This window comes from Colletotrichum tamarilloi (genome assembly GCF_030869305.1).
Source record: "Colletotrichum tamarilloi strain Tom-12 chromosome Unknown Scaffold_90.1, whole genome shotgun sequence".
Lineage (NCBI taxonomy): Eukaryota > Fungi > Ascomycota > Sordariomycetes > Glomerellales > Glomerellaceae > Colletotrichum > Colletotrichum tamarilloi.
In genome coordinates this window covers 1-24,869 of record NW_026849473.1, presented here as the reverse complement: position 1 = coordinate 24,869, position 24,869 = coordinate 1, and the positions used below count along the sequence as shown (strand labels likewise).

At 49.9% G+C, this 24,869-nt stretch overlaps 7 protein-coding genes across 7 annotated transcripts; 4 read left to right on the top strand and 3 right to left on the bottom strand.

Moving 5' to 3' along the window:
• Positions 1 to 1,500: 1,500 nt before the first annotated feature.
• On the top strand, positions 1,501 to 2,055 carry CTAM01_13162 (uncharacterized protein; the record flags this gene model as incomplete). The annotated part of the gene is made up of 1 exon (XM_060529167.1): positions 1,501 to 2,055. The coding sequence occupies one exon, from the start codon at positions 1,501 to 1,503 to the stop codon at positions 2,053 to 2,055; it is 555 nt and encodes a 184-aa protein (XP_060376217.1).
• A 2,322-nt stretch (positions 2,056 to 4,377) lies between these two features.
• CTAM01_13161 (uncharacterized protein) lies at positions 4,378 to 4,809 on the top strand (the record flags this gene model as incomplete). The annotated part of the gene is made up of 1 exon (XM_060529166.1): positions 4,378 to 4,809. The coding sequence occupies one exon, from the start codon at positions 4,378 to 4,380 to the stop codon at positions 4,807 to 4,809; it is 432 nt and encodes a 143-aa protein (XP_060376216.1).
• Positions 4,810 to 8,272: 3,463 nt separating this feature from the next.
• On the top strand, positions 8,273 to 9,231 carry CTAM01_13160 (uncharacterized protein; the record flags this gene model as incomplete). Its single annotated transcript, XM_060529165.1, has 2 exons — positions 8,273 to 8,381; positions 8,447 to 9,231. The coding sequence occupies 2 exons, from the start codon at positions 8,273 to 8,275 to the stop codon at positions 9,229 to 9,231; spliced, it is 894 nt and encodes a 297-aa protein (XP_060376215.1).
• Positions 9,232 to 9,832: 601 nt separating this feature from the next.
• On the bottom strand, positions 9,833 to 10,417 carry CTAM01_13159 (uncharacterized protein; the record flags this gene model as incomplete). Its single annotated transcript, XM_060529164.1, has 2 exons — positions 9,833 to 10,125; positions 10,378 to 10,417. 2 exons carry the CDS (start codon positions 10,415 to 10,417, stop codon positions 9,833 to 9,835), a joined length of 333 nt encoding a protein of 110 aa, XP_060376214.1.
• Positions 10,418 to 12,861: 2,444 nt separating this feature from the next.
• On the top strand, positions 12,862 to 19,123 carry CTAM01_13158 (uncharacterized protein; the record flags this gene model as incomplete). Its single annotated transcript, XM_060529163.1, has 2 exons — positions 12,862 to 13,025; positions 13,078 to 19,123. The coding sequence occupies 2 exons, from the start codon at positions 12,862 to 12,864 to the stop codon at positions 19,121 to 19,123; spliced, it is 6,210 nt and encodes a 2,069-aa protein (XP_060376213.1).
• Positions 19,124 to 21,697: 2,574 nt separating this feature from the next.
• On the bottom strand, positions 21,698 to 22,375 carry CTAM01_13157 (uncharacterized protein; the record flags this gene model as incomplete). Its single annotated transcript, XM_060529162.1, has 1 exon — positions 21,698 to 22,375. The coding sequence occupies one exon, from the start codon at positions 22,373 to 22,375 to the stop codon at positions 21,698 to 21,700; it is 678 nt and encodes a 225-aa protein (XP_060376212.1).
• A 1,455-nt stretch (positions 22,376 to 23,830) lies between these two features.
• Positions 23,831 to 24,499, bottom strand: CTAM01_13156 (uncharacterized protein; the record flags this gene model as incomplete). Its single annotated transcript, XM_060529161.1, has 1 exon — positions 23,831 to 24,499. The coding sequence occupies one exon, from the start codon at positions 24,497 to 24,499 to the stop codon at positions 23,831 to 23,833; it is 669 nt and encodes a 222-aa protein (XP_060376211.1).
• Positions 24,500 to 24,869: the final 370 nt, after the last annotated feature.

Here is a 24,869-nt window from a genome sequence, read left to right as displayed (position 1 = left end):
GTTGATCGACACCTGGTATGAGGCGCTCGATGCATGCAACGATGGCTGGGTACAGAGGTAGATCTTTTAAGAAACTTTGAAAGAAAAATGGATGAGATGATTATTAGTTGAGTTGTGCACCAGGGCTTGAGAAATCAAAGGTTCTTATAATGCACTTTTATTCAACTTCAAGATATTGAAAGACGCGACATTCTTGTCACAACACATCCAGGAGCGAACAAACTTTTGTCGACTTTCTCACCCGAGCTGAGTGAAAGTCTGTGGTTTCCGTTTCTAACCTCAACGAGACCCGGATTCTATCCAGAAACAGCTCAACCCTTGACGGCTGAGCTGGAAACAGGTAGCATCATCAGTACCACTGACAGAGGTATCCCGGGAACCCGGGACGATTGCTAATATTCACTCCATTCGACCTCGTATCGTTTTCATACAGGGCTTTACTAGGGCGAGCTCTAGCGACCGCTTCACGATGACGAGAAGATAGACTACGGCTCATTGCGTCCAGCAGGACCCTAAGCGTAGCTGTGCTTCAACTATGGCAAGCGGAGGTAGCGGAGAAAAAGGACAAAACGAAAGGTCTTTGCTAGACGCGGAACCGAAATCTAGCTTATCAATAAGGAAGTACATGTAGTCTTGCTAGGTATGAGTTGCTGAGCTTTCGGAGATCGCATGCCGTTTGCTGCCTGTTTGTGGCGAGATAGAGACTTATTTGAAAAGTCTGCCAAAATCTCTAAATCGCAGTGCGTGGTGGTTCTGCTTGCGGACATCCTTGTCCAGCTGAGTATGAAGCTATTGCCACAACTTAAACCTCAGAGACGGAACCCCAGCGTTGGATGGCAGCTGCTTCGAGCTTACGTCCAGACAAACTTTGCCCATAGTTTAGACGAGCGGCCCTAGATTCTCGTCGCCCACATTTCGATATTCGGCAACGGATCCTGTAGGTCGAGCTTGCTTCCTGCAAACATCGAAACTCGTATGGTAGAGTCATTGTGCTGTGGGGCTCGTGATCTTCCAGTATATTGCCCTATCCTGAGTGGAACTGACTTGGCCATTATCCAGAACCAGACATTTGCCAGAGGAGCTTGGAAAGGGAAGCAAGTACAAGTCCTCAAGGCGGACGGACTACCAGTCAAAAGATCGCAAACTCCACCGGGTAGGCTGTTTTGACACCTGAACGCTATCTGCATGCAGTATGGCCACACATAATCAACACACTAGCTGGAAATGGGCAAAAAGAAGAAGCAAAACCCCCTCGTCGACGAAGTGATGCTGATTTCCTCGGATTCACTTTAGGCACACTCTTTCTCTAGTCAGGTAAGTCAAGCATTGTGTGCACTGGAAAGGCACGATGGCACTTGCGCTACCTACGGATCGGATATCGCAGTTGGCCATAGGGATATATAAAAGCTCATTTCCGGAAAGACAAGGCTGTTGAGTCAAGAATTTTGGCAGCCACTCGTACATCATTCAGCTCAGGCAGTATTGATCATCATCATCGATATGAAGTCTTACATCGTTCTACGTCTTATTCCCCTTGCACTTGCTGCGCCCCCTGTTGTCGATCCATTCCTTGAGGTGTGCGGAGTGTCCGTCACACTCTCGATGGTCACCAACACTCTCTTACTACCGCCGCAGACAATCTCTCTCTGCGAGAACTCAAACTGCGCCATTCCCCCAATCACAGCTGGGGAAGGATTTTCTCCTGCATCGACGCAGCACTATGAGGTGCCAAATACTCAGCTTCCGCAGGAAACCGTCAGTCAGGTCCCTGGAGGCAGCAGTCCCGCTGGCCAGCCTGCTGCCACCCAGCCTGGTGGCAGTCCTCCGTCGGCGCAGCCTCCAGCTAGCAACGCCCCCGGAGGGCATTCATCTGCTGTCAATCCTGCCGGAGGCTCCGGCGGCAATGCGCCTGCTGCCACTGCCTCGAGCTCTGGCAAGACTCCTGCCGTAACTACATCGTCTGCGTCTCGATCATTTGGCGCTCAGTGGGATGAACTTTTGGTCATAGGGGTCATTGGCTGCGTGGTTCTGGCGTCCCTTGGACTTGGGTTGTAACGTAATTACGTTCTTCTGAGTCCTTCTGGAAGACAGGGATTCGGTTCTAGGAATGACGGTGGAATGACCTGATATGTCTTGTGTTGCACCTGCGCTTGTAACTTCTGATGCCGACTCTTAATTGGGTGGAACGAGCCGGAGACCTTGCACTAAGTATTCTGATTTCAAGCCAGGCGCCTCTCGATGGATGGGTAGTGCCCCATAGGAAGGGGGAACCGAGAACATGCCTCGGCAATACACAGAGGGACTCAATAGACAATGCCCAAGTGGTTTTACCTTTGGATTTCTTCCGTGGGAAACCATCAAGTCGGCACGAAATGTCTCTGATTCGTCACATGCCGTAGACGACTCTCGGAATTTACTGTGTAACATTAATCATGATGCATGTCCCTTGGTCATCTGACGGCTGACAGTTGAGACACGATCTAGAAAGAAGACCGTTGAGTCGATATTGCCGCTGGAAGAGGTATGTAGGTACGTAGCAATATGTCTTTTGAACCCTTGCGCCGATCCTTCGGGCCTACGGGCGTTGGTGACCATGACTCCGGGCCGCGTCCGCACTAGGCCTTGTTGATCCCACCGGCTAGACAGACTGCCAGCCGTGTCTTGCTCATGTTCATACCTAATCCATCCATCCAAGCCAACACCCCCTCCCCTTCCCCCACCCACCTAGTTTTGTCCACTCGCGGATACGGAACTCGAATCTTTGGATCCCTTTGCTTCGCAATCCAGACTAACATGTCTTACGCATGGTATGTCGCTCTTTCTCTGTTTCATGCACAAAAACGGGCAAAGTCAATCTGCCGCTCAGCTCACCGAAGCAGCGCCCCGGGATCTCGGCGAATTGAGTTGCTTCCTTCCATCGCTCCTGCGCCTAACCCGAAGCCGACTGGTATCTGAGAGACCGAGAGTCATGAACCTGGAAGGTCGCAATCTGGGCATCCACGTACTAGTCTGGATGCATGATGCAGGGCTTCCATTTTTATGAAGAAAAGAGTGCTTGCGGAGTACCCATCATCTTGGCTCTGCCTCAACTCATTCACACGACATAGGACGCTTTCTGATCAAGATAGGTTCCAAAAGCAGGCCGATACCTGCAGGGTGATAATTATAGTGTATGTAAATGGTCGTTACGTTGGCTCCAGACTGCTGGGAGCCCACACCTGAATGTCAGCTTTGCCCGCCGGGAGTCGGCTTGGCCATTGGGACCTCATCCGACACTCTTAACCATATGTGGAAAGTGATAAAACAGACTAAAATCTTGGCTGGATTGGAAAAGGTTAAGGGCAAGAGGCTACCCAGAAAGAATCTTGTTCGTATTGGGTGCTACCTCTTATGTCACTCACCATTCCAGTGAATCTTTGAATTATCTAAAGAGCAAGACTGTCCAAGGGTGGCGATTTTCATCTTGGTGTTCTTACAACGTAACATTGTCATTCGAATTGTGTTGGCAAGTACTATGACTAGTACGGATACTCCCACAGCACTCTTTCGACTCATTGCTGGCTATGATGATGACGATCATAGTCATGTCGATGAAATTTGCCACAGCGCCGACCTCGGGGAAAGCCATCTCAAGATGACTGGCTCCTTCGAATTGGTCTCACGTGGCTGCGCCAGAAATCCATGAGGACAGAACGTGGACCCCATTTCCAGGCGGTCGGAATCGGATAGCAGGTCCTGAGGGCCAGAGATTCGAAGGGTCACACAAGACCCCGTGTCTGAAATCTTAACGTTGGTAATAGGGCGTGGTCTGGAACGCGACTTTCGGGGGTCTCGGAAAGTGGGTGGTCGCACTTCTCAGGGCTGTGTAAATAGCGTGATAAAGACCATAATGACAGGCTAGGGCGAAACAGGTGGGGGCCCCTGGGGAAAGCGGCCGACAAACCATGTTTGCACACCGAGCACTCAGAGAACATGGTGATCTCGGCTGGCCCTGCCAAGTCCTGCGTCCGGATGCGGCGAAAGATGAACAGGAAGGGGTTCCCACTGAGGCTGTGAAAGGCTGACCCATTGAAACTCACCAAAGTCACATCAACAGCACCTAGCAGAACCTCCCAACGGGGGCGTCTTTTGGGATTTCAACAATGATATTCGCAGCCGAGCAGTCTTACAAAATGTGCGGGACTTGGTGAGCTCGGCTTGTACAAATAGTTAGCTGCAAGGCATTTTGAGTAGTTGTCCTTTAGTACGGCCACATGAGGAAGTATTTCGCCTGCAATAGCAGCGGATAAACCCCCGTTGCCCTGGTCGCTGACCGCGCTAGGAGCTCACAGCCATTGCCTTGATCGGACTGTTGCGGACCTGCTTCAAGCTCATTCTATGAGAATAGGCCAAGCTGTGAGCTGTCTAGGTATGTCTGCCTTTGCCATCTCGTGCCTTCGCGTTCGCTTTCTAGTTCGCGTCCGCGTTAGCCTTCGGCTCCGAAGGCCGACTTGCTGCCTCTATAGATCGAGAGTCTCTACCCTCCTTCAAAATTTCTTTGGAATTCAACATCTCTGTCAGAAATGCGTCCTCAATTGCCGGATGGAATTGAATCATATCGGTGAGGAAGGGAAGGCAAATCAGGTGACGCAGTGCGTGGCAGCCTGTGGCAAACCTATATGGCGAGCTTTTTGCAGCCTTGCACAGCATGGTGTTCCAGACATTATGTTTCAAACGATCAGGGAAGTCTATCGGCAGTATGGAAATCCCTGTGGCTTGATGCTGAATGGGGTGTTGGGAGAGGTTATGATATCTGACCGAACGAAGTAAGATGGATTTGCCTTTGCTGCCAGCCTCCAGAGTCGAATTAGACCACAGAGGATTGGAAATAGGGCAGATACGTCAGGCTCAAAAGAGAAGTGGCCAAACTGAATCTGATTTCGGAACATCAGGAGTATCTAGGTATGGTAATCAGCAAGCCGTCGAATGTCTCCGGGCTGCGAGCGAGTACTAGAGGTAGGAGGAGACGACCATGGCCCCAAAAGGGTGCCATATGATCATGAAGGTTTTGGGAACATACTTGGAGTGTTGCCCTTAAGCTAATAATGCGTTCCAACGCCAAGTCAAATGTCTCTATTCCCCCATGCTCCCTAACGACGGGAACACCTACTCGCAATGAGGCGGCATGTCTCTGAACTCGAGAACGACTGTGATTTGATGGAGGTGATGCGAGGCGGAAGCACCGCCCCACACATCAAAGGAAAAGAAAATGAACACCCCAGCCATATAAATCTTACGACAATTGGAAACCTCCCTGTGGACCAGGCTCGTCAGACGAGCATACGCCTGCATGACCCTCTCTTTGATCCAATTTCGTTTGATTATTACTACGGCAAGGAACGAATAAGGTCCATCGTCATTGCGAAATCAACACCGGCTGATACCTAGACGTGAATGCCGTCCAGCTGTTCGGAGTTCAGTGATGATTTATTGTTTGATGCTGAGGGCTCGAGATAAAATCTTAGGAGGTTCGGTGTTAAGGTTGGGAGATAGGTCTCTCTAGTGACTGCGACCAGTGGCCAATCGTAATAGAGCTCTTTGCAAAATTACCGAGACTAAGAATTTAGCACTGTGGTAGTAATCTCACCGAAGCCTTAGCAAGTTAGATTGGATAATCATCACGCGTGCCTATCAATCCCGCACAGTCTGTCAGTCAATCCTCCCTCCCACCCGGGGTCAGGCTTCACCACGAAGTCATGCACGGATATGCGAATTCTTTTGGCTCTCCTGGTCTGGTAGAGACGTCGAAGATAAGCCATGATCCTTGGGTGACCTCGATATATCACATTCCGGCATTCGTCTTCTTGAGCATTCCAGTGTACTTACGGAAATATCCTCACTGGAATTAAGCCCCAAGCGCCGATCTCAGAACATTGACACTGTCAGATGAGGATTATCCCGCAGCCCTCACCACCTTAGTCCAAACTTTAGCCATAGTGAGATCGATGGAGCCCTGGGCTAGCCAACAGGCCCGGGAAATCATGGGCATTGTCCGCAAAGGGGCCTGTGTGTGCGATTCGTCTCGACCTGCTGCCATCGGAAAAAGACTACGAAAGCCTCAAAATTACGATACAGGCAAAGCCCAGTTGAAGCCAGACGGTGCAATGTCCAAGATGGCGGCGTTTGTGTTTCGGCTCTTGGACCAGATCTCTCCGCCGCTTTGGGCGATATACTAGCCATACCAAGCAAGGTACATACTTGCATGCAGGGGTCAACCGTCAACAAGATGCCACAGACTCAGGTACCTGGCAGTTCGCAGTTGCATGTCCACGTAACACGGGCAGGTCCCTCACAATGCGGCTGCGGAAGCGCCCGTGCTGCGATCTGCAATATTGTTCTTCGGGGCAAGGATACGTCGAGCAGTCGTCAACCTTGGAATTGGACCCAGATAGTGATGATGAGGCGCGGGAAAGGGGAGGGGGGTACCGCAATGATGCCAATGACAAGATTGAAGGCGTTTGTGCACATTTATGTGGCGTAGAATCTAATATCCATGAATTTAGTGTCTCTCGGAACGTATCTGCAAGATCGGATCTGGTGTAGGCCCAGGTAGGCAAAGAGCTATCGTTACAAACCGTCACCTTGGATAGCGAAGTTATTAGTCGGTGCGCCTCGAAATTTGAGTCAGATTTTAGTTCAACGATTGAATTTTGTCTCTGTTTGACTCCAGATTCCTAGGGTTTGGCTTATATCCGTACGCTACGGAGAATTGCACTCATGATTGACTACTTTAGTGTTGATCAGGACCCCAGATTATCGAGACGATCGTGCCAGGTTTGATAGATACACTAAAGATATTTAAACTTTCAGGAACATCTTCAGCTTGGCCATTGTCAAATTAGGGCGATAAATCACGATGGCGGTCGCGATAGTTACGTGCGGTTGCTGCGTTAAAATGATGCCGTTCCATTGCCCCCTCGGCTCATCGGCATAAAGATAGGCCATCGTGACTGTCTCTGATTGCAACGTTCATCTTAACAATATGGTGGATTCATTTCGCATACGGCCGGCTCAAAATATTTTCGACCCTCGCGAATCTAGTTTGTTATATTGTGGGGGGAGGAAGACGAGGACTTGCATACAGCTTGGATGATGTGATCATGGTCGCCGATATCCAGAAGGTGAAGCCTTCAAACGAGTACGTAGCACCTCCTTGGGTGCCAGCCAAGAGCTTGCCTCTCAGATGCCGCAAGAAAAGAGCCATTGGCGTTGCGTGCCACGGAATGCAGTCTTTCCGAATTGAAGCTAAGGGATCGATCTCCCCTCAAGTTCTTAGGCTTGCCCAACCCCCTAGACGTGGCGTCTATGTCCTTTCCACACCTTTTTTGTCCATTTCCATCTAGGGCACCCCGGACCGAGTATTTGCCTAGAACTCTCGTAAAATTATAGACAGCCAGCGACATGGGATTTCAACATCGTTAAGTGATTGCCCCAAAGACCCATCTTGTCAACCCGCCGTGGCGCCCCCCTCCTCCCCCAACCCCCGGCGGCCATCTAGCTGGAAGCACACTATCTTAGGTGCCGTAGACAACCAGCTAAGAGGAACAAGACACGGCGTCAAGCCTTAGTGGAACAACCCATACAACCACCGGGAATCGGACAAATCTCTCGCACTTGTCCCGCTGACATGCCGCCCATCTAGCATACCGGGCCCTTTAATATGCTATCGGGCGATGCTCTATCACGAACAGATGCAGGGATTGAGGCTAGTTCCAACTGTAAATTCAAGGCCCCATGTCAGCTCAGTTCAGCTCGACGGCAAAGTTTGCCTGATTTGCCGGATATGTAGAAGCTTGTGTTGATGCTCCAGGAAGTGGCCCCCTCATCATCAGTTTCATTCTGGGACCGACTGCAAAGTTTTTGGAAATCCCCCCACGCCCATTCCGGACACGGAAGACGGGGGAAATTGCCCACCAGATCGTGCCACCGGCAGTGTAAATGTTGATCACGATGGACAGACATCAGTCGCCTCAATATCCGATTGGATGGACTAGCAGGAGGGTGAAATACCCACAAGAGCTTGCCCACTACGGAATTCGACGCTAGCCTGACAATTGAGCAGCAACTGCTTTTGAATTATGTTTTCGACAATGTAGGTGATCGTCTCTGGGTATAAGTTCTGGCAAGAAACCTTGGGCCTGATATGCCTTCTCACATCGAACCCCCTGCATTCATCAGACAAACGACCCACTGCTATTTACCCCCTCCTTCCTTACTTTGCTGAGCGGCAATCATGTTCCACCCAAATTATCTTGGCCCACAAGACTGCCTTGTCCGAACGTCAACCTCAATGGAGGCTTGGCAAGGTCCGCCTCAGGATGCCTGCAGCACACATGTAGATGGTAATTATTAGACTTCCCACGGTGTTGGCAGAGTTAGCTGGCCAAGAAACTGACTTAGTCCGAAGGAACACTAGACTTTCGTTCATACATCTCTTCGACCAACGATAGTAGAAGTTGGGCATACGCTTTGCCGTTACCCAGCATCGATTCACCACAATGGGACCCTTCTCAAAGGGAAATGCTAGCGCCGCTGCATCTCCATAACAGGAGACTTGAAGAATATGGACACGACTTCTCGAGGCCACGTGTTTTATCTATGCCCGAATACGAAACACCCATCCATCACGATGGCTATGGACAAACGGAAAGACGTCCGCAGATCATTACAGGCCTCGGGAGGCATAGGTCTGACCCACGGCTAAACTCGGAGGCGATTTTCGACCAGCCGGCAAGCAGATACTACAAAACATCCCCAGATGTCAATGTCGACAATGTCTCGCAGATGTCAGACTTGTCCCCATGCCCGCTGATGGAGTATGAGTCAAATACCGGTCGCGGTGCCGTGAACTTGTACCCAAGACCATCGCCGACTCGTCATCGACACCGATCTCACTCAGTGGCAGAGGATCCCAGATCCCCGCCTCGAGATCGTAAATATCTTTTTGTCAACCGAACCGTCAAGGATGGGAAGTTGATTTCAAGGGGAGTGCAAGCTTCGGGCTCCTGGAAGACAATAGACCGGCGGAAAAAGGCAGCACGTGACGATGAAAGACGAGTTGCCAAGGCTACGACAGAGGCGATCTCGAGTTTGAGAGACCACTTGGGAAGGATGCTTGGAATGGGACTTTCATTTTCGGATTTGATGGAAGAATTAGGTCGAGAAGCTCAGAAGACTCAGATATCTTCATAGCGTTTCTGTAATGACAAGATAAGCAAGGTCTCTGAAGCAACAATAGTCATGGATGATTTTCTATTTAGGACCACAGCGCGAGTTTGCAGCAATGAAGCTCGACCAAGTTTTAGTCACAAGTATTCGACTTATCAAGTTCGGGACAAAATAATCAGGTCTATCTTATAATAAACTTACGCTGCAATACCTCATCTGGCGATCTTAGTTTGAGCTTGCAAATGTTGCATCCACACGTAATGTTACGTGAACTCTGAGCCAGCTTTTTCTCCATGTTGGTTCTATATGGGCTTCGTGTACCAGGTGGTGGCTTTTTACGTGACCTTCGACTTATAAGCCTTGTCAGTCGTCAACAAAAACGTTGAACATAGCAGATAATGATGCGGCAATGGCTTCCACAAGGCAGGGAGTACTGAAGCATCAATCGAGTACTAAAGTTTTGCGAATCGGGAAAATCTGTATCAAAGAATTATTGATTTTAGGGCATATGTTCTGATTAGGCTCACACGTTTGAGGTGAATCTAAGCTTTGCATTGGACGGCAATATTTGAGAGGCAGGTGCGGAAGCTGTGATGAAATCTTTCTTAGACGCATGCCAAGCGCTCTACAAGACCATCAGCAAGCCGGCGATAACCAGCACCCACTTGCCGGACCGGACGGCCTGGACACTGGCCGTTGGGACTTGTACGATCGCTGCGCCTGAAGCTGTACCTCTGTGCGTTGGTGGAGCTCTATTGCTGCCGTCAGAATCTTCTCCTTCTCCTCCTACCCTTCCTCCGCCTCCTTCGCCACTTTCACCACTTCCACCACCGCCTGAACTGCCGCTAGCAACTTTGGTTGATGCAGGGGAACTACCGGGGCTACCAACTTTACCGAGAGTTGCAGGCGACGCGGTAGCTGTGTTAAACAGCTGTGTTAAACATCCTGCAACAACGAAGTGGCCTTGAGACGGGAAAGGTTCACTTAACAATACCAGGAGACATTTCGGGCCTACTGGAAGGTACTGGCGCAAGACTTGATGTGAAGGCGTAATTATTTTCTGTATTAGAGTTTCCTGAGCTTTTATGAGGGCTTTCAGCTTACTGAACAGTCGACTGTTGATGATGCCAACGTTTCAATCTCAGTAGACAATGTTGCCGCCCAACATACCTACGTAAAACGATATGGCCACAAGCGCTACAAGTTTCATTTCGACCAAATATGTGGCAAGCTAAGAAAATAGTGAAAGGGATTAACAATCATGAATCGAGATGGTGATAAGTCGTCGTGTTCAAGATTGAGTTGAGGGGCAAAGGAAAACAATCACTCGCCAAAGGGGGTAGCTGAGGGGGAGGGGGGTGTTTCTGGGAAGCCACGAGACCCTTCGACTGTTCCCAATTCACAAGGTGAAATGATCAATCCTACGATTTCACGGTTTGGTGTCGTCTTTTAAGTGCCCATTATCAAGTGATTGTCCCATGGTTTGATTATAATACCTCAGTGTCATCAAGAGCGATGCGAGGTCACATGAATCCTGAGTTGCCGGAGTTATCAAGCCTAGCTATTAACTTGGCGATCTCTGCATACCGCCAGAAGAACAAAGAATCGGGGCAAATGAGGTCCGGTACGGATAATTGGCACTCTTAAGCTCGCATACGTGTCAAAAGCGCCTTGCGAGAGCTGACCATGAAAGTGCTGGGTTTGGATGGAAGGTGTATTACTTAGAGCAGGTCTTAGTTGTCTGAGGTAGTTGGAAAAAGTCTCTCGATTCAAAATTGTGTACAATAATCTAGCTGAAACTGCTCCAAGACATGGAAATATGGAAATATGCTGGTAGCGTGTGGGCTTTGGCTCACTTGACTTGATCCTGACAACTTCGAAGTTTCTTCACAAAGGCACATGCCTCTTCGCCTCTTTGTCTGCACATCTTTGGTCATCACATAATTCAGGCTCTGATCGCAGCTTCAGTCTAAGACATTTCATAGAAATTCTCAATGTGATGTGGGTAGCTTTGACAAGTTTCAACACATGAGCTGGGATCAAATGTAGCTTCTTGACTGCTACCAATCTTCCAGTCCGCTTAAGTTTGAAGGAAAGTGAAGACTCATTTTGGTTTGATATCTCTTACTTGGCATGTAGTCTTTGAGCTATTCTAAGTGCAGACATCCGTAATTTCTTCCAGCAATGAAAGCTGCGTCGACTGTGAAGGATCATAATGAAGAATCAGACACGAATGTAATGACCTACCGCCTTGTACCAAGCAATTTTGCCCAATGCATCTACCTAGCGTCAAAGCCAAGGAATCGGAATGTAGATTATGTATCTTAACCCCGAACATCACCAGATAGGCCTAACCCCTTTGACGCGCCTGGGGCTGGATCTAGGCAGGTAGGACATCATCACAACATAGCGCTCCCCAAGTGCCGGGCGATGTTTAGCGTTATAGATAATGTCTCAGTTCAGTCTCTATGCGGTGCTCTCGTATCACCACACGAAACCGACCGGTTTCTGAAGATGGTCTAGCTTGCTCATTCATTATGTCAGGCAAGTCACTTAGCCGGGCGCTATGTAACGGAAGTTAGGACAAAGGTCTGCTTGCCGAAATTGATCAGCCTTCGTATGGCATCTGGCCCGAAAATTGACTGATGTCTTTCCTTCTCAAACCTTATATGGTCGGGAGTCAGTATTGGACCATACCGTATAGCACAGCCACCACCACCTAGATGGGCGGACATCCGGATGCATTGCACCCACTATGATTATCGCCGCCCGTTGTCCCCTCTTCTTCTGATCTCGGGTCGCTACATCGGAATGCAGTCTCAACCAGAAAACGATCCAAACCTGCTTTGAATAAGCAATCATTTCTAATCCGGTTTGACATCGTCTAGTGTGACGGTCGAGTAATTCCGTGCACTACAGCTAATGAGATCTTAGTCAAGGCATGCCCTAGCCTAATCGTCTTTCTCCATGTTTCCATGCAGAAGCAAGATGTCCTTAGAACAGTTCGTAGACTTTTTTCCATTGGACGAAATAATATACATGCAGGTTACTGAAAACTTAATCGGCAAGAGGCGAGACCGGATCCATCCAACGTTCCGGCTTTGAGTTGAACTAATCCTCCTCTGAACGGCGTTCGTTTCTCGGTGGTCGACTTGTACCACAGCTCCTTTTCTTTTCCTGTCCAGAACTACTACTGGCTATCTGCTTACAGAAGATATTCTCATAATGTAAACAGGCGATATTGTCTCTTAGTATTATTGCTGCATCCGGTTCGAAGCAGATGGTTGGAAATGGCGGGGACAAGGTTCTTGGGGCTACGATAACAATTTTGATTACAGGTAGGTAGCTCAGGTTTATGGTAGTGTAGAAGTCACTCTGTCGATCAATTTGTTGGCTCAAATGGCAAAAGCACTTGACTTCAGAAACACGTATAGGTTTGGCGCTCTCCTAAGCGGGTTCAGCTTCAACGGCAATACGATGTCCACTTAGGAAATCGAGCACTCGAAATTTAAATACAGTCCTTGTTTTTCTATGTCAAAGCATCAGGGAATCATCGTCTCAAAAACTCACTTTTCTTCCTTGTTGTAGAACTCTGGGGACTTGGAGACCAAATTTGCTTTTTCGAACTGACTTTTCAGTCACAAGATAGGCAAGATGAAGTGGAAGATTCCGATTTCCTTCATCGTCTTTTGGACGAGGATTGTTGCCATTCCGGCGGGTAGTAACTCTCCCTGCCCAATAGATGCCAAAGTCGTGGTTGAACACCAACCTTTCGAAATCCAGTGTTCTGGGAATGTCGCGACTTCAACCAGGACCAGGTGAGCCTTTCTCAAAAGTTCAACATGGGCGCTTTTTGTTGACATCATCTAGGACGTGGACTGAGTGGCTAACCACCACCGATATTGTCATAGGCGGAACTATCACGTCAAAGACAACGGTAACTTTGACCGCCCCTGAAACCCTTGGTGTAGTTGTTTTTACGTCGACAGGCTCCAAGACGGGAGCCAAAACAATTCCGCCAAAACACCCGGGAGATCCAACTTCAGTTATCACCTATATAAAGCCTCCGAGGAGTTCTTTACCTACTGTCACTTCTCTCGCAAGTAAACCCGGGTTAACAACCGTCCCCCCGGGTCCGAATGGCGGTCCATCTACGGTAATTACATTCGTAACAGGTCCTATTACAGTGACCTCGTCTGCAAAAACAACTGGACTGAGTACCATTCCCGGATTTGATGGAAGACCCCCTACCGTGGTTACTTTTGTCACCACGCCGCTGTCTCCAGTGACCATCACTTCAATCGCATCGACAACTGGGCTCACAACTATTCCTCCTGGTCGCAACGGCGGCCCCCCTACGGTCGTCACTTTCATGACCCCTCAGTCTGGCCCAGTCACTATCACTTCTCTTGCTTCTACGACTGGTCTGATAACCGTTTCTCCCGGTCCCAATGGTGGTCCTCCGACGGTGGTTACTTTTGTCACTACGCCGCTGTCTCCAGTGACCATCACATCAGTCGCGTCGACAACTGGGCTCACAACCATTCCTCCCGGTCCCGATGGAGGTTCTCCGACGGTGGTCACCTTTGTGACCCATCAGTCTGGCCCAGTCACGATCACGTCGCTTGCTTCTACGACTGGTTTGACAACCATCCCCCCTGGTCCCAACGGAGGTTCTCCTACTGTCGTCACGTTCGTCACTTCGCTTCTCAACTCCCACAAGACAGTAACAATCACCTCTACCGCCCTCACTACTGGGTTGGTGACTCTTCCCCCGGGGCCTAAAGGAGGCCCTCTTACTGTTGTCACTTTCGCTCCAGAACCCCCGGGAACGGTGACCATAACATCTTTCGCATCTACCACTGGCCTGAGCACTCTTCAATCCGGTCCTGATAGTGGCCCGCCGACTGTGATTACCTTTGTTACCACACCTTTACCTCCAGTGACGATAATCTCACAAGCATCCACAACGGGGTTGACAACTCTTCTTCCGGGGCCTAACGGCGGTCCACCAACTGTCATTACCTTTGCAACGGGGCCTCCTCCAGTTACTGTTACGTCTACTGCATCTACTACTGGCCTCACAACGCTTCCCTTAGGGCCCAACGGGGGACCTGCTACGATAGTTACCTTCGTTACCGGTCCGCCGGCAGCCAAACTTCCTGTCACCTTGACATCTACCGCAAGCACTACCGGTCTCACTACTATTCCACCTGGACCAAATGGCGGAGCCCCTATAATTGTCACATTCGTGACGGGGCCTCAGCCTGTCACGTTGACCTCGACCGGCAGCGCGACCGGTCTTACGACGCTTTATCCGGGCCCAGACGGCGGTCCCACGACCGTCATCACCTTTGCTACCGGTCCTCTTCCAGTCACCTTGACATCATTTGGAAGCACAACTGGGCTGAGAACATTCCCTCCGGGGCCGGGTGGAGGCCCTCCTACCGTTGTTACCTATGCTATAACAACCGCGCCTGTGCCAGTCACAATTACGTCTACGGCCAGCACTACTGGGCTGACAACTCTTCCTGCTGGTCCAAACGGCGGCCCACCAACGGTGGTGACGTTTGCGACTGGTCCTCTTCCAGCCACCTTGACCTCATTCGGAAGTACAACCGGATTAACTACGCTACCTCCAGGCCCCAGTGGAGGCCCTCCCACAGTTGTTACTTTCGCTACAACTACCGCACCCATTCCAGTTACAGTCACTTCCACTGCGAGTACTACAGGTCTCACAACTCTTCCTTCAGGTCCCAACGGCGGTCCGCCAACAGTAGTGACGTTTATTACTGGCCCGCCTCCGGTTACCCTCACATCTTTCGGAAGCACAACTGGGTTGACTACATTCCCCCCGGGTCCAAACGGCGGTCCTCCTACTGTTGTCACCTTTGCTTCAAGCACTGCGCCTATTCCAATTACAATCACCTCAACCGCGAGTACTACGGGCCTTATCACTATTCCTGCGGGTCCGAACGGCGGCCCGCCCACCGTTATTACCTTCACCACCCTACCGCAGCTCACCGCGGTCACTCTAACTTCAACCGCAAGCACTACAGGGCTGACGACTGTTCCTCCTGGTCCTAATGGCGGACCGCCGACCGTCATCACCTTCGCCACGGGCCCAGCGCCCGTGACGCTTACTTCTATGGCCACTACAACTGGCTTGACTACGATTCTTGGTGGTCCTGGGGGCCCTGATACAGTTATCACGTTCATCACCAGCCCGCAACCAATCACCATCACGTCTACCGCCACCACTACTGGTCTCACAACGTTGTCGCCGGGTCCAAATGGTGGGCCGCCGACGGTTGTCACTTTCGCTACAGGCCCGGCACCAGTGACTATCACATCGACTGCTAGTACGACGGGCTTGACTACTATACCTGGAGGACCCGGCGGCCCCAACACAGTCATCACCTATGTGGCGAGTCTTCCACCGGTCACAATCACGTCTACCGCAACTACCACCGGCCTAACGACTGTGCCCGGGGGTCCTGGGGGTCCACCTACCGTTATCACCTTTGTTACCGGACCCTCTCCTATCACCGTGACTTCAATGGCGACGACGACTGGTCTAATAACGCTGCCGCCAGGCCCTAACGGTGGACCAAGTACAGTAGTGACTTTTGTCACTGGCATTCTCCCTGTAACAGTAACTTCAACGGCATCTACGACAGGTCTAACAACTATCCCGCCTGGTCTAAATGGAGGCCCTACTACGGTAGTCACGTTCGTGACAAGACCGGCCCCCGTCACTTTCACATCTACTGCCTCTACGACGGGCCTGACAACTCTTCCCATTGGCCCAGGTGGAGGTCCCGAAACAGTAATCACCTTCGTTACTGGAACTCCGCCTGTAACTCTTACTTCAACAGCAACTACCACGGGTCTCACAACGCTGCCGCCAGGCCCTAACGGCGGACCGACTACTATAATAACCTTTATCACCAGGGAACCAGTGACCGTCATTACCCTTACGACTAGCTTTAGGCCCATAGGAACAACCTTTACGACCAATCTTGTTCAGACGTTCCCTCCAACACCCGGCATTTCGGTAACCGGTGCCCCACCTTATTTGCTAACTCTCATCACTCGGACAGCGAGTACAACCGGCCTTACCACGCTTCCCTATTATATTGGCGACGGAGACGACTTTATATCGATAACAATAGTTACATTTGTTACTCCTCCAGCACCAATCACTGTCACCTCAACCGGAAGTTCAACTGGCCTGACTACAATTCCTCCCGGACCTGCAGGTGGCACGCCAACCGTAGTGACATTCGTAACTACAACTCCTCCAGTCACTATTACCTCAACAGGCAGCACTACAGGGTTGACAACCATTTCTCCCGGAACGGCCGGCGGACCTCCTACTGTGGTTACGTTCGTGCCTCGTATCGGGGTCGTCCGTACTCTGACATCTACCGCCAGTCAGACCGGAGTCACCACTCTGCCTCAAACAGATCCTGCTGGAACGACGACTGTGGTTACTTTCGTTCCGCCAGCCACAGGGCTTTTAACAACCTTAACGTCAACTGGCACGCAGACGGGCGTCACTACTTTGCCTCAAACAGATCCTGCTGGAACGACGACTGTGGTTACTTTCGTTCCGCCAGCCACAGGGCTTTTAACAACCTTAACTTCGACTGGTGCGCAAACAGGCGTCACTACTTTGCCTCAAACAGATCCTGCTGGAACGACGACTGTGGTTACTTTCGTCCAGCCAGCAACAGGATTCCTGACGACGCTAGTATCGACAGGTGCGCAGACGGGTGTTACTACCTTACCTCAGACCAACCCAACTGGCACGACTACGATAGTCAGCTTTATCCCTCCAGCCATTGGACTCCTCACGACAGTTGTGTCAACAGGCACGCAGACGGGAGTGACTACACTTCCCCAACCCGACCCAACGGGCGTCACTACGGTCATTAGCTTTGTACCTTCAGCCACCGGCTTTATTACGACAGTAGTTTCAACGGCCACTCAAATAGGCGTGACAACCCTACCTCAGCCTGATCCAACTGGAATTACCACAGTCGTCAGTTTCGTACCTCCAGCCACAGGCTTACTCACCACGCTGGTCTCTACCGCGACTCAGACGGGAGTGACTACGCTGCCTCAACCCGACCCAACGGGCGTCACTACGGTCATTAGCTTTGTACCTCCAGCCACCGGCTTTATTACAACGGTGGTTTCAACGGCTACTGAGACAGGCGTGACAACCTTACCACAGACTGATCCAACCGGAATCACCACAGTCGTTAGCTTCGTTCCTCCAGCCACAGGCTTTATTACCACAGTCGTTTCATCTGCAACTCAGTCCGGCGTCACGACCCTACCTCAAACCGACCCAACCGGAATTACCACTATTGTCACTTTTGTGCCACTTACCGGTGGCATTGCAACAGTTGTATCAACGGCAACTCAGACGGGTATCACGACGCTTCCCCAACCCGATCTAACGGGTATTACGACAGTTGTTAGCTTCGTTCCTCCAGCCACCGGTTTCATCACCACGGTCATTTCATCGGCAGCTCAGACGGGAGTTACGACATTGCCTCAGACCGACCCAACTGGTACTACCACAGTTGTCAGCTTTGTGCCACTGACCGGTGCCTTTACAACGCTTATATCAACGGCAACCGAAACGGGTGTGATCACTCTCCCACAGACTGACCCAGCTGGCATCACCACAGTTCTCAGCTTCGTGCCTCCCATCACCGGTGCCTTAACAACGGTTGTCTCTTCCGCAACTCAGTCTGGTGTCACAACCCTACCACAGACAGACCCTGCGGGCACGACTACCGTCGTTTCATTCGTTCCCATCACTGGCGCTCTCACAACAGTTGTCTCTTCCGCTACCCAAACGGGCGTCACAACTTTACCCCAAACCGATCCCGCCGGCACGACTACCGTCGTCACATTTGTTCCCATCACTGGCGCTCTCACAACGGTTGTGTCTTCAGCTACTCAAACCGGCGTCACAACCTTACCCCAAACCGATCCCGCCGGCACTACAACTGTCGTTTCATTTGTTCCCATAACTGGTGCCATTACAACTGTGGTCTCTTCCGCTACCCAAACGGGTGTCACGACCTTGCCTCAAACCGATCCTGCTGGCACGACTACTGTCGTCACGTTTGTTCCCATCACCGGCGCCCTGACAACCGTAACTTCAACAGCATCTCAAACTGGCATAACAACCCTTCCTCAGACCAACCCAGCTGGCACGACCACTATTGTCACTTATGTGACGCCGAGCCCGAGCTGCACCCCTGGATTGCTATGGGCGTACTATGGCTTGTCACAAGCTCCGACCGACACCGCCAGTCAGCCGGGCAAGATCCCGTTCCAGAATTCAGACGCAACCTCACAAGCAAACTGGAAGACAACTTACTTCAATATTCAAACCGTACTCAGCGGACAGAGTCCCAATAATAGGGGCTTAACGACCACAGTTGGTCTGTCATCGTCTTGTGGCACCTCGACCCGAAATGTTTATGGTACTACTGTATCAGAATCCAACTACATCATCGTGCAGCATATTGGCTATTTTCATCCTGCTACATCCGGAACCTACACTTTCAGCTTCAGCGGTGTGGACGACAGCGTCTATCTCTGGCTGGGCAGCAGCGTCGCCAAAAGTGGCTACAGTAATTCAAATTATAACAAAAATGTCAACTACTACGACACAAGCAGTTCGGGTACTTTTACATTTACTGCGACTGCTGGTCAATACTATCCGATTCGTATCTTGTTCGTCAACGCGCAGAACTGTGGCTTGTTCAATTTCTCGCTCACGAATCCCGCCGGCAGCGTTGTCGTTTCAAACTCCCAGTCTGTCGTTGGAGACCAGCTTGTGAGCAGCTGCCCGAACAATGCAGACGCCGCTCCCTTTAGTTTCTAGATAAGAAGCCTGTTTTTCTTTTGTCAGTACTAGTAATGCTTGTTCTTGTCTTCCTACCTACTCTCCTGTAACAATTCTTCTCCTTACACTTTATGTACTTTGTCGTCGAGTTTGATGGTTGCTATTGACCTGATGTTTAAGGTCCCGTAAAAAATGGATATTTTTCGTGTGCAAAGCTTCATGTTACAAGTCATTCTAGACAGCAAGAAAAAACCGAACTCGAGTATTGATATTAGTACAAAACAAAGCACACGGCTAAATACAATGACACTCCTCTACCTAAAGTACACTGTAAAATACGCGAGACTCTACATATATAGCGAAATACGTGGTGACAGTCACTGTCAGATTTTTGGACACAAATCTCAATCCACAGTCTTTGCGAAACGGAACAAATGCTATCATAAGCTTCAAGGCTCCTGCAGACGCGTACCGCAGACAAGCCCCACGACGCCCGACTCATCGCTTGTTGCTCTCAGACTTGAAGGGAAAACTGTGTCAGGATGATGAGAAGATATGAATGCTCGCATGATTAAAAAGCATGGTATCGCTGACTAAATCATGCCCCAAAAATAACAACAGCAGTGAATAAGAGCAATGAAATTGAAATTGTTCTGAACTCACTGACTGACATAGTACTCAAGGCTTGGTGCAGTGACATTTGGTGAAATAAGTCCTACTCGTCGGAGTTCATTGACCCAGAGATGCTGACTTGCGTTCCAGCCATACTTTTATCTTTCAACGGTCGCGACCGAAATTACTTCACATGAAATTGCCAGCCTGCGATGGAATTTGAGAGACGCAATCATAATGGACTGAGCTAGGCGGTTTTACTACATTTCTGTGACTTTCAAAGTGCAGAAAGCCATCCACTCCCATGTACGGCAGGATTACTGACAGCATGACTAATAAACCGCTCGGTATGACAGATAGCAGATAGCCTTTGGGGAGTCCCCAAGATGGCTTAAAATTTCTTGGAATTGCTATTAAACTTCCGCAAAGATCTTCCTCATGATCGAGTCCAATGTTAGGTACCCACGTCACCTTTATATCGACATAGCTGAATCTTTCTTCTATCCTTATCCGCACATTGTGTGAAGCTAAGACGGATACGAGACGCAAACAAACGTGAATGTTTCAGAAAATGCTTTAACAACCCAACCCAACCCCCCCCAACCCCCATTACGGAGAGTGTATCCATCAGCAAAACGAGTCTTGGCCTCCAGGCTCAGGCCGCAGTCCTTTGTGGCATAAACAGTGTAAGGACTTTTGCGCTAGTTAGGATCTTAGATGATTACAGACAACTGGAAAGAAACACAACCACTTCCAACCATAGCCTGATAGACATTGAGAAGCTCGACTCTGCAGCCGACAGCGGCCATAGCAATGCCGGCGTGAGATGCCAAAAGGCAAGTAACGGCGGAAGCCTTCATAACTTTGACATGCCAGCCGCCATCCCATTTGATCGCCTTTTCTTCTGCCAAGAAGCACTCTCTTATTTGCTGATATTGTTTATTCGAACTTCCTTGGCAATGTTCGAGAAGGCGGGGTTCTGTGCAAGGCTCCTTTCTCAAATACTCCAAGAGGCCATTGAAAACAGTAAGCCGAATGTGATTAGGATGAGAAAGAGTAGAGGAGACTTATTCCAACATTCGGGAAGATTAACTTTATATACGTCAGCGACCATAGGCCTCGAGTCAGTTTCATAGCAATCCGCAGCTATCAGACATAAGGGCGAGCCCCCTCCTCGAGGCCTTGGAGGCAAACGCAATGCCGGCTCTTCCCCATTGAGATCGAATGATCTGACAACCGCATGGAAGATAACTAAGGAGTCCGAAAGCCTAAGCTTGACTAACTCTGGCGGGAATCAAATACAAGAACCATGGCAAAGCGGTCAATGGGCTCAGCAGCCAGCTAATGTATGAGATCTTAGCTGGTGGGACTTGAAAATGCGTAGGTCCTAAGATTATCATGTGCACTTTATGTTATACTTAAGGATTTAGGACAAAGTAGGGCTTTCAAGGTTTGGAACTTTGCTCAGAGGGGCCCAGGGAGGGGAAGCCTCCAGTCTGGCGTTTTGTTGACTCATTGAACAAACGGTACAAGTATGCCCCTTTTTCCTCTTGATTTTGTAGAGATCAACTCCTGATGTGTTTTGTCCACTGGCGCTCCTTTTACTACAGCTAGTTTACCTATAGAAAACGAATCGCTCAATCTGGCCACAAATACAACGATCGATGTAAATCTGTGGCAGGGCTACCAGCTAAAAGAGAATAGTTTCGGTGACTAAAGTTGGATTTAACTTAATATATACTTTAGAAAGCAATATACCCTGTTTATCTACTGCTAAATAGTCTTCGCAGTAATCGAGTATGATAACTTGCCTTCGGCTTTGGAATTAGTCCTAGCCCAAGTACCAAAAATTCCCTAGCCCCTTGGCCAGACAAGCCTAAGCCCACAGACTTGAGGAATTGACGAAGTCAATGCTACTGACATAAGAAGCGATGTCAAGACAACGTACGTGCGCAGCTGTCTAACTTCCACATAATGCGCTGCCGAAGGGTGATCCTCGAGTCAGAAGCTATCATTGCAGGAGCTTCCACAACCGTAATTCTTGAATTCGGTGGGAGCCTTCTTTTCCAAGAATTTAGTCCAGGCCGTGTAGTCTCCTTTGCTACTTGTGCACCTTCGTCTTTGGTACCCCTTTTGGCTCAACATCTGCTGTTGGCTCCAAATGACATGGCACCCTTGATCGTTCCAGGTACACGCAGTCAAAGAGGTCGATCCGCTGCAAGTCTGCGTCTGATGGCCGACGCTGATACTGGCAGTCACGAACTCGGCCGTGATTCCAGCCGAAACTTCGAAAGAAGTAGTCTCGCAGACCTGGTTGTTGACGCCCTGTGTTGCCTGGCACGACTGGCTCTTGGTGCAGTAAACTTTGCTGGAGGCCTGGCGCCAAGGGTCGTTGTAAAGGTTCTGTTCGACAACGAAATAATCGTTCCAGCACTTGACACCCGAGGCGTACTGATGATTGCCGTCAGAACCTAGGTAACGGCCTTCGCCGTCGTTGTAGCGAGCCAGGAGCACGCCTCGTTTACCGATATCCGTATGGTTCGGCTGAAGGGTAATGTCGTAGGTTTCAGCATATGCGATCTCTCCTGCGATCCAATCAGGCTGTCTATCCCGTGACACCAGAGGTGATGCCAAAGAGACAGTCGAGAGCAGGAGAGGTAAGATCAGAGAGGCCTGCATGATAGAGGATTGAGAGGCCGAGCTTGTATGGCGTCGTGTCAACGGATTGTATTCAACGAAGTAGGATGGATATGGACCGAAATAATCATGACCCTGATCAGACTTAAGACTTTATTTATGTACCCAAGAATGGAGGGAGTGTATCTGATAGCTGTTCTCACCATCGCCTCGGTATGCTATACTCGGGGATTTGTTGTGCCGCCTCAGCTTCTCCTATATTCGGCATAAGTCCGTAATATGCGAAATGGAGCTTCTGTCTGCGCGCGACTCAAAACCCATGTCATAAAGTACAACAGAGCTTGAGCAGCAATTTAAGGGAACCTTGTGTTCTTTAGGCAAGAAAGGCGCTGATTCTCGCATAGACATGGAGCCACTTGAAGATCTCATCATGCTGCAAAAATATCAACCATGACCGTTTTTCTATCCATCTCTTCATCAGAATATCTCCATTCATCCCACCAAAGTGTAAGCAATGGTCACAGGTGCTGGAGTATAAATCTGCAGTATTTGTGGTGTGCTAGATCTTTTTAAAACAAGACTCGAAGCAAACTTTCTAGCCCCAAATTCTTGTAGTGACGAAAAGCATAGTCAACGTTTGTATCTTTGGCTTGGGAAGTCCCATCATAGTCGGCGAGGGCCGCGACGGGAAATCCTAACCCTCCCTCTGAGCTTCACTGATGTACCAAAGTGCCATCCATACCTAGCAGAGAACAGGATGAGTTGATCGCAATCTAAGATATCGCGCGTGGAAGAAATCATCTAGAAAACTGGCAAAGGTCATGACTTCCTTCAAAAGGGGGCCCATCGGTTACTAACCGTGGTGAATGGTATGGAAAGCATAGACTCAGCCCTCGTGTAGCTTGCTATTGCCAGGGGGCAAATTCACTCCAACGTTCGCAAAAACATACTATATCATCTGATCTAATTCACAAGCTGCCGCAACTTAGAAAATGCGTCTGCCTTGCTTCTTCGATCTTATCATCTTATTCCCGCAATCAAGTTGTCCTTAGTGCGAAACCCAGATGCAGTCGGGGGCTTCCGAGTTTGGCAGAACGCACAGAAATAGGGGTCACACCAATCTAAGGGAGTGCAGGTTAAAGGAAGGATGTAGACTCATATTGGACACTGTATGGTCGATCCAGCGTGGCAAAGATGGCAAGATACGCAGTAACAGGCATCGGTGGGGACTTCTTTGTCATTTGAATCGTTGTTATAAAACCATTTTGATTAAAGCACTTATTTTAAGGTATCATTCAAATCAAACAACTAACTATCAACCACGAGGACATTAGCGTCATATCTAGCCTGCTGCCAACTCCCCAACCCAAGATAACAATGGTACATTACACCAGCCAACAAATCAATAAGTCATCATACGACAGACTACCAGTATAGATTTAGGCCACTTTCCAAGTGTCAGCTCATTGTCGACTCTTCGTGTCTCGTAACTGATGTCTACCGAAGCTCCTGCGGGGGATAGGTGTAAGTCTGCCCTTGAGGGGGTGGGGAATGCGTCGGCGAAACTGTGCCGTTAACAGGCGAAGGGGTATATGACTGAGGAGGGTACTGCTGCGGATGTTGCTGATAGTCGTGCGGCGGCTGTGTGTAGTTCTGGGCCGGAGGAGCCTGCTGATACTGTTGTTGCTGGGGTTGCTGGCTCGGCATCTCCTGGTACTGCTGAGGTGGTTGATGCTGGTACTGTTGAGGAGGAGCCTGCGGCTGAGGCGTGTAGGACTGAGGCGGGTAGAATTGCTGCTGTTGCTGCTGCTGCTGGGGAACCTGGCCGTTCTGCGACTGCTGGTACGCAGTCTGCTGCGTGAGGAACGGCTGCTTGGACTCCATCTGAATCTCTCCCTGACTGGCGCTTGCAGCAGCGGCAGGTGCGTTGGCTTTTCTCCAGCGCAAGAACTGAACAAGAGTCCAGATGAAGGTCACCAAGAAGAGGATGAACTGCAGGGCAGATAATCCTGCAATAGCAGAAAACATGGCCAACGCGCCCTGGCTCATAACGATGTATCGCTTGTAGATGGTGCAGCTTCCCGAGTTCACAGCAGAGCCATCCGAGGTACAGGAGGCTGTCACGTCAACGGTGAAGGTAGCACGACGGGCGGCGCAGGCACCCATCGTTGCGAGCCAAAGGATGACAAGGAAGAGATCCAGAGCGAGGACGGCATAGGTATGGTAGAGGTTGCGGAGGGAAGAAATCTTTTCGGAGAGGACAGTGTAAAGTACGATGATCCACGTGAAGAGAGGCTGATTGGGTATGTCAGTCGATGGATCTGGGAACTAAGTCAACATACCCACTTCCTGGCACCCCCCTGTTTCTGGCACCCACAAAAACGCGAAAATCCACCACAACCCAATGCCCACCCCCAACCTCCTTTTATCACAACATTTTCAATTCGCGTCCAAATGGGCTCATCTTTTGCACATGTCTTCTTCTATATATAATGCCTCAATATACCGAAGATCAGCTTCGTCAGGCTCTCGAGGA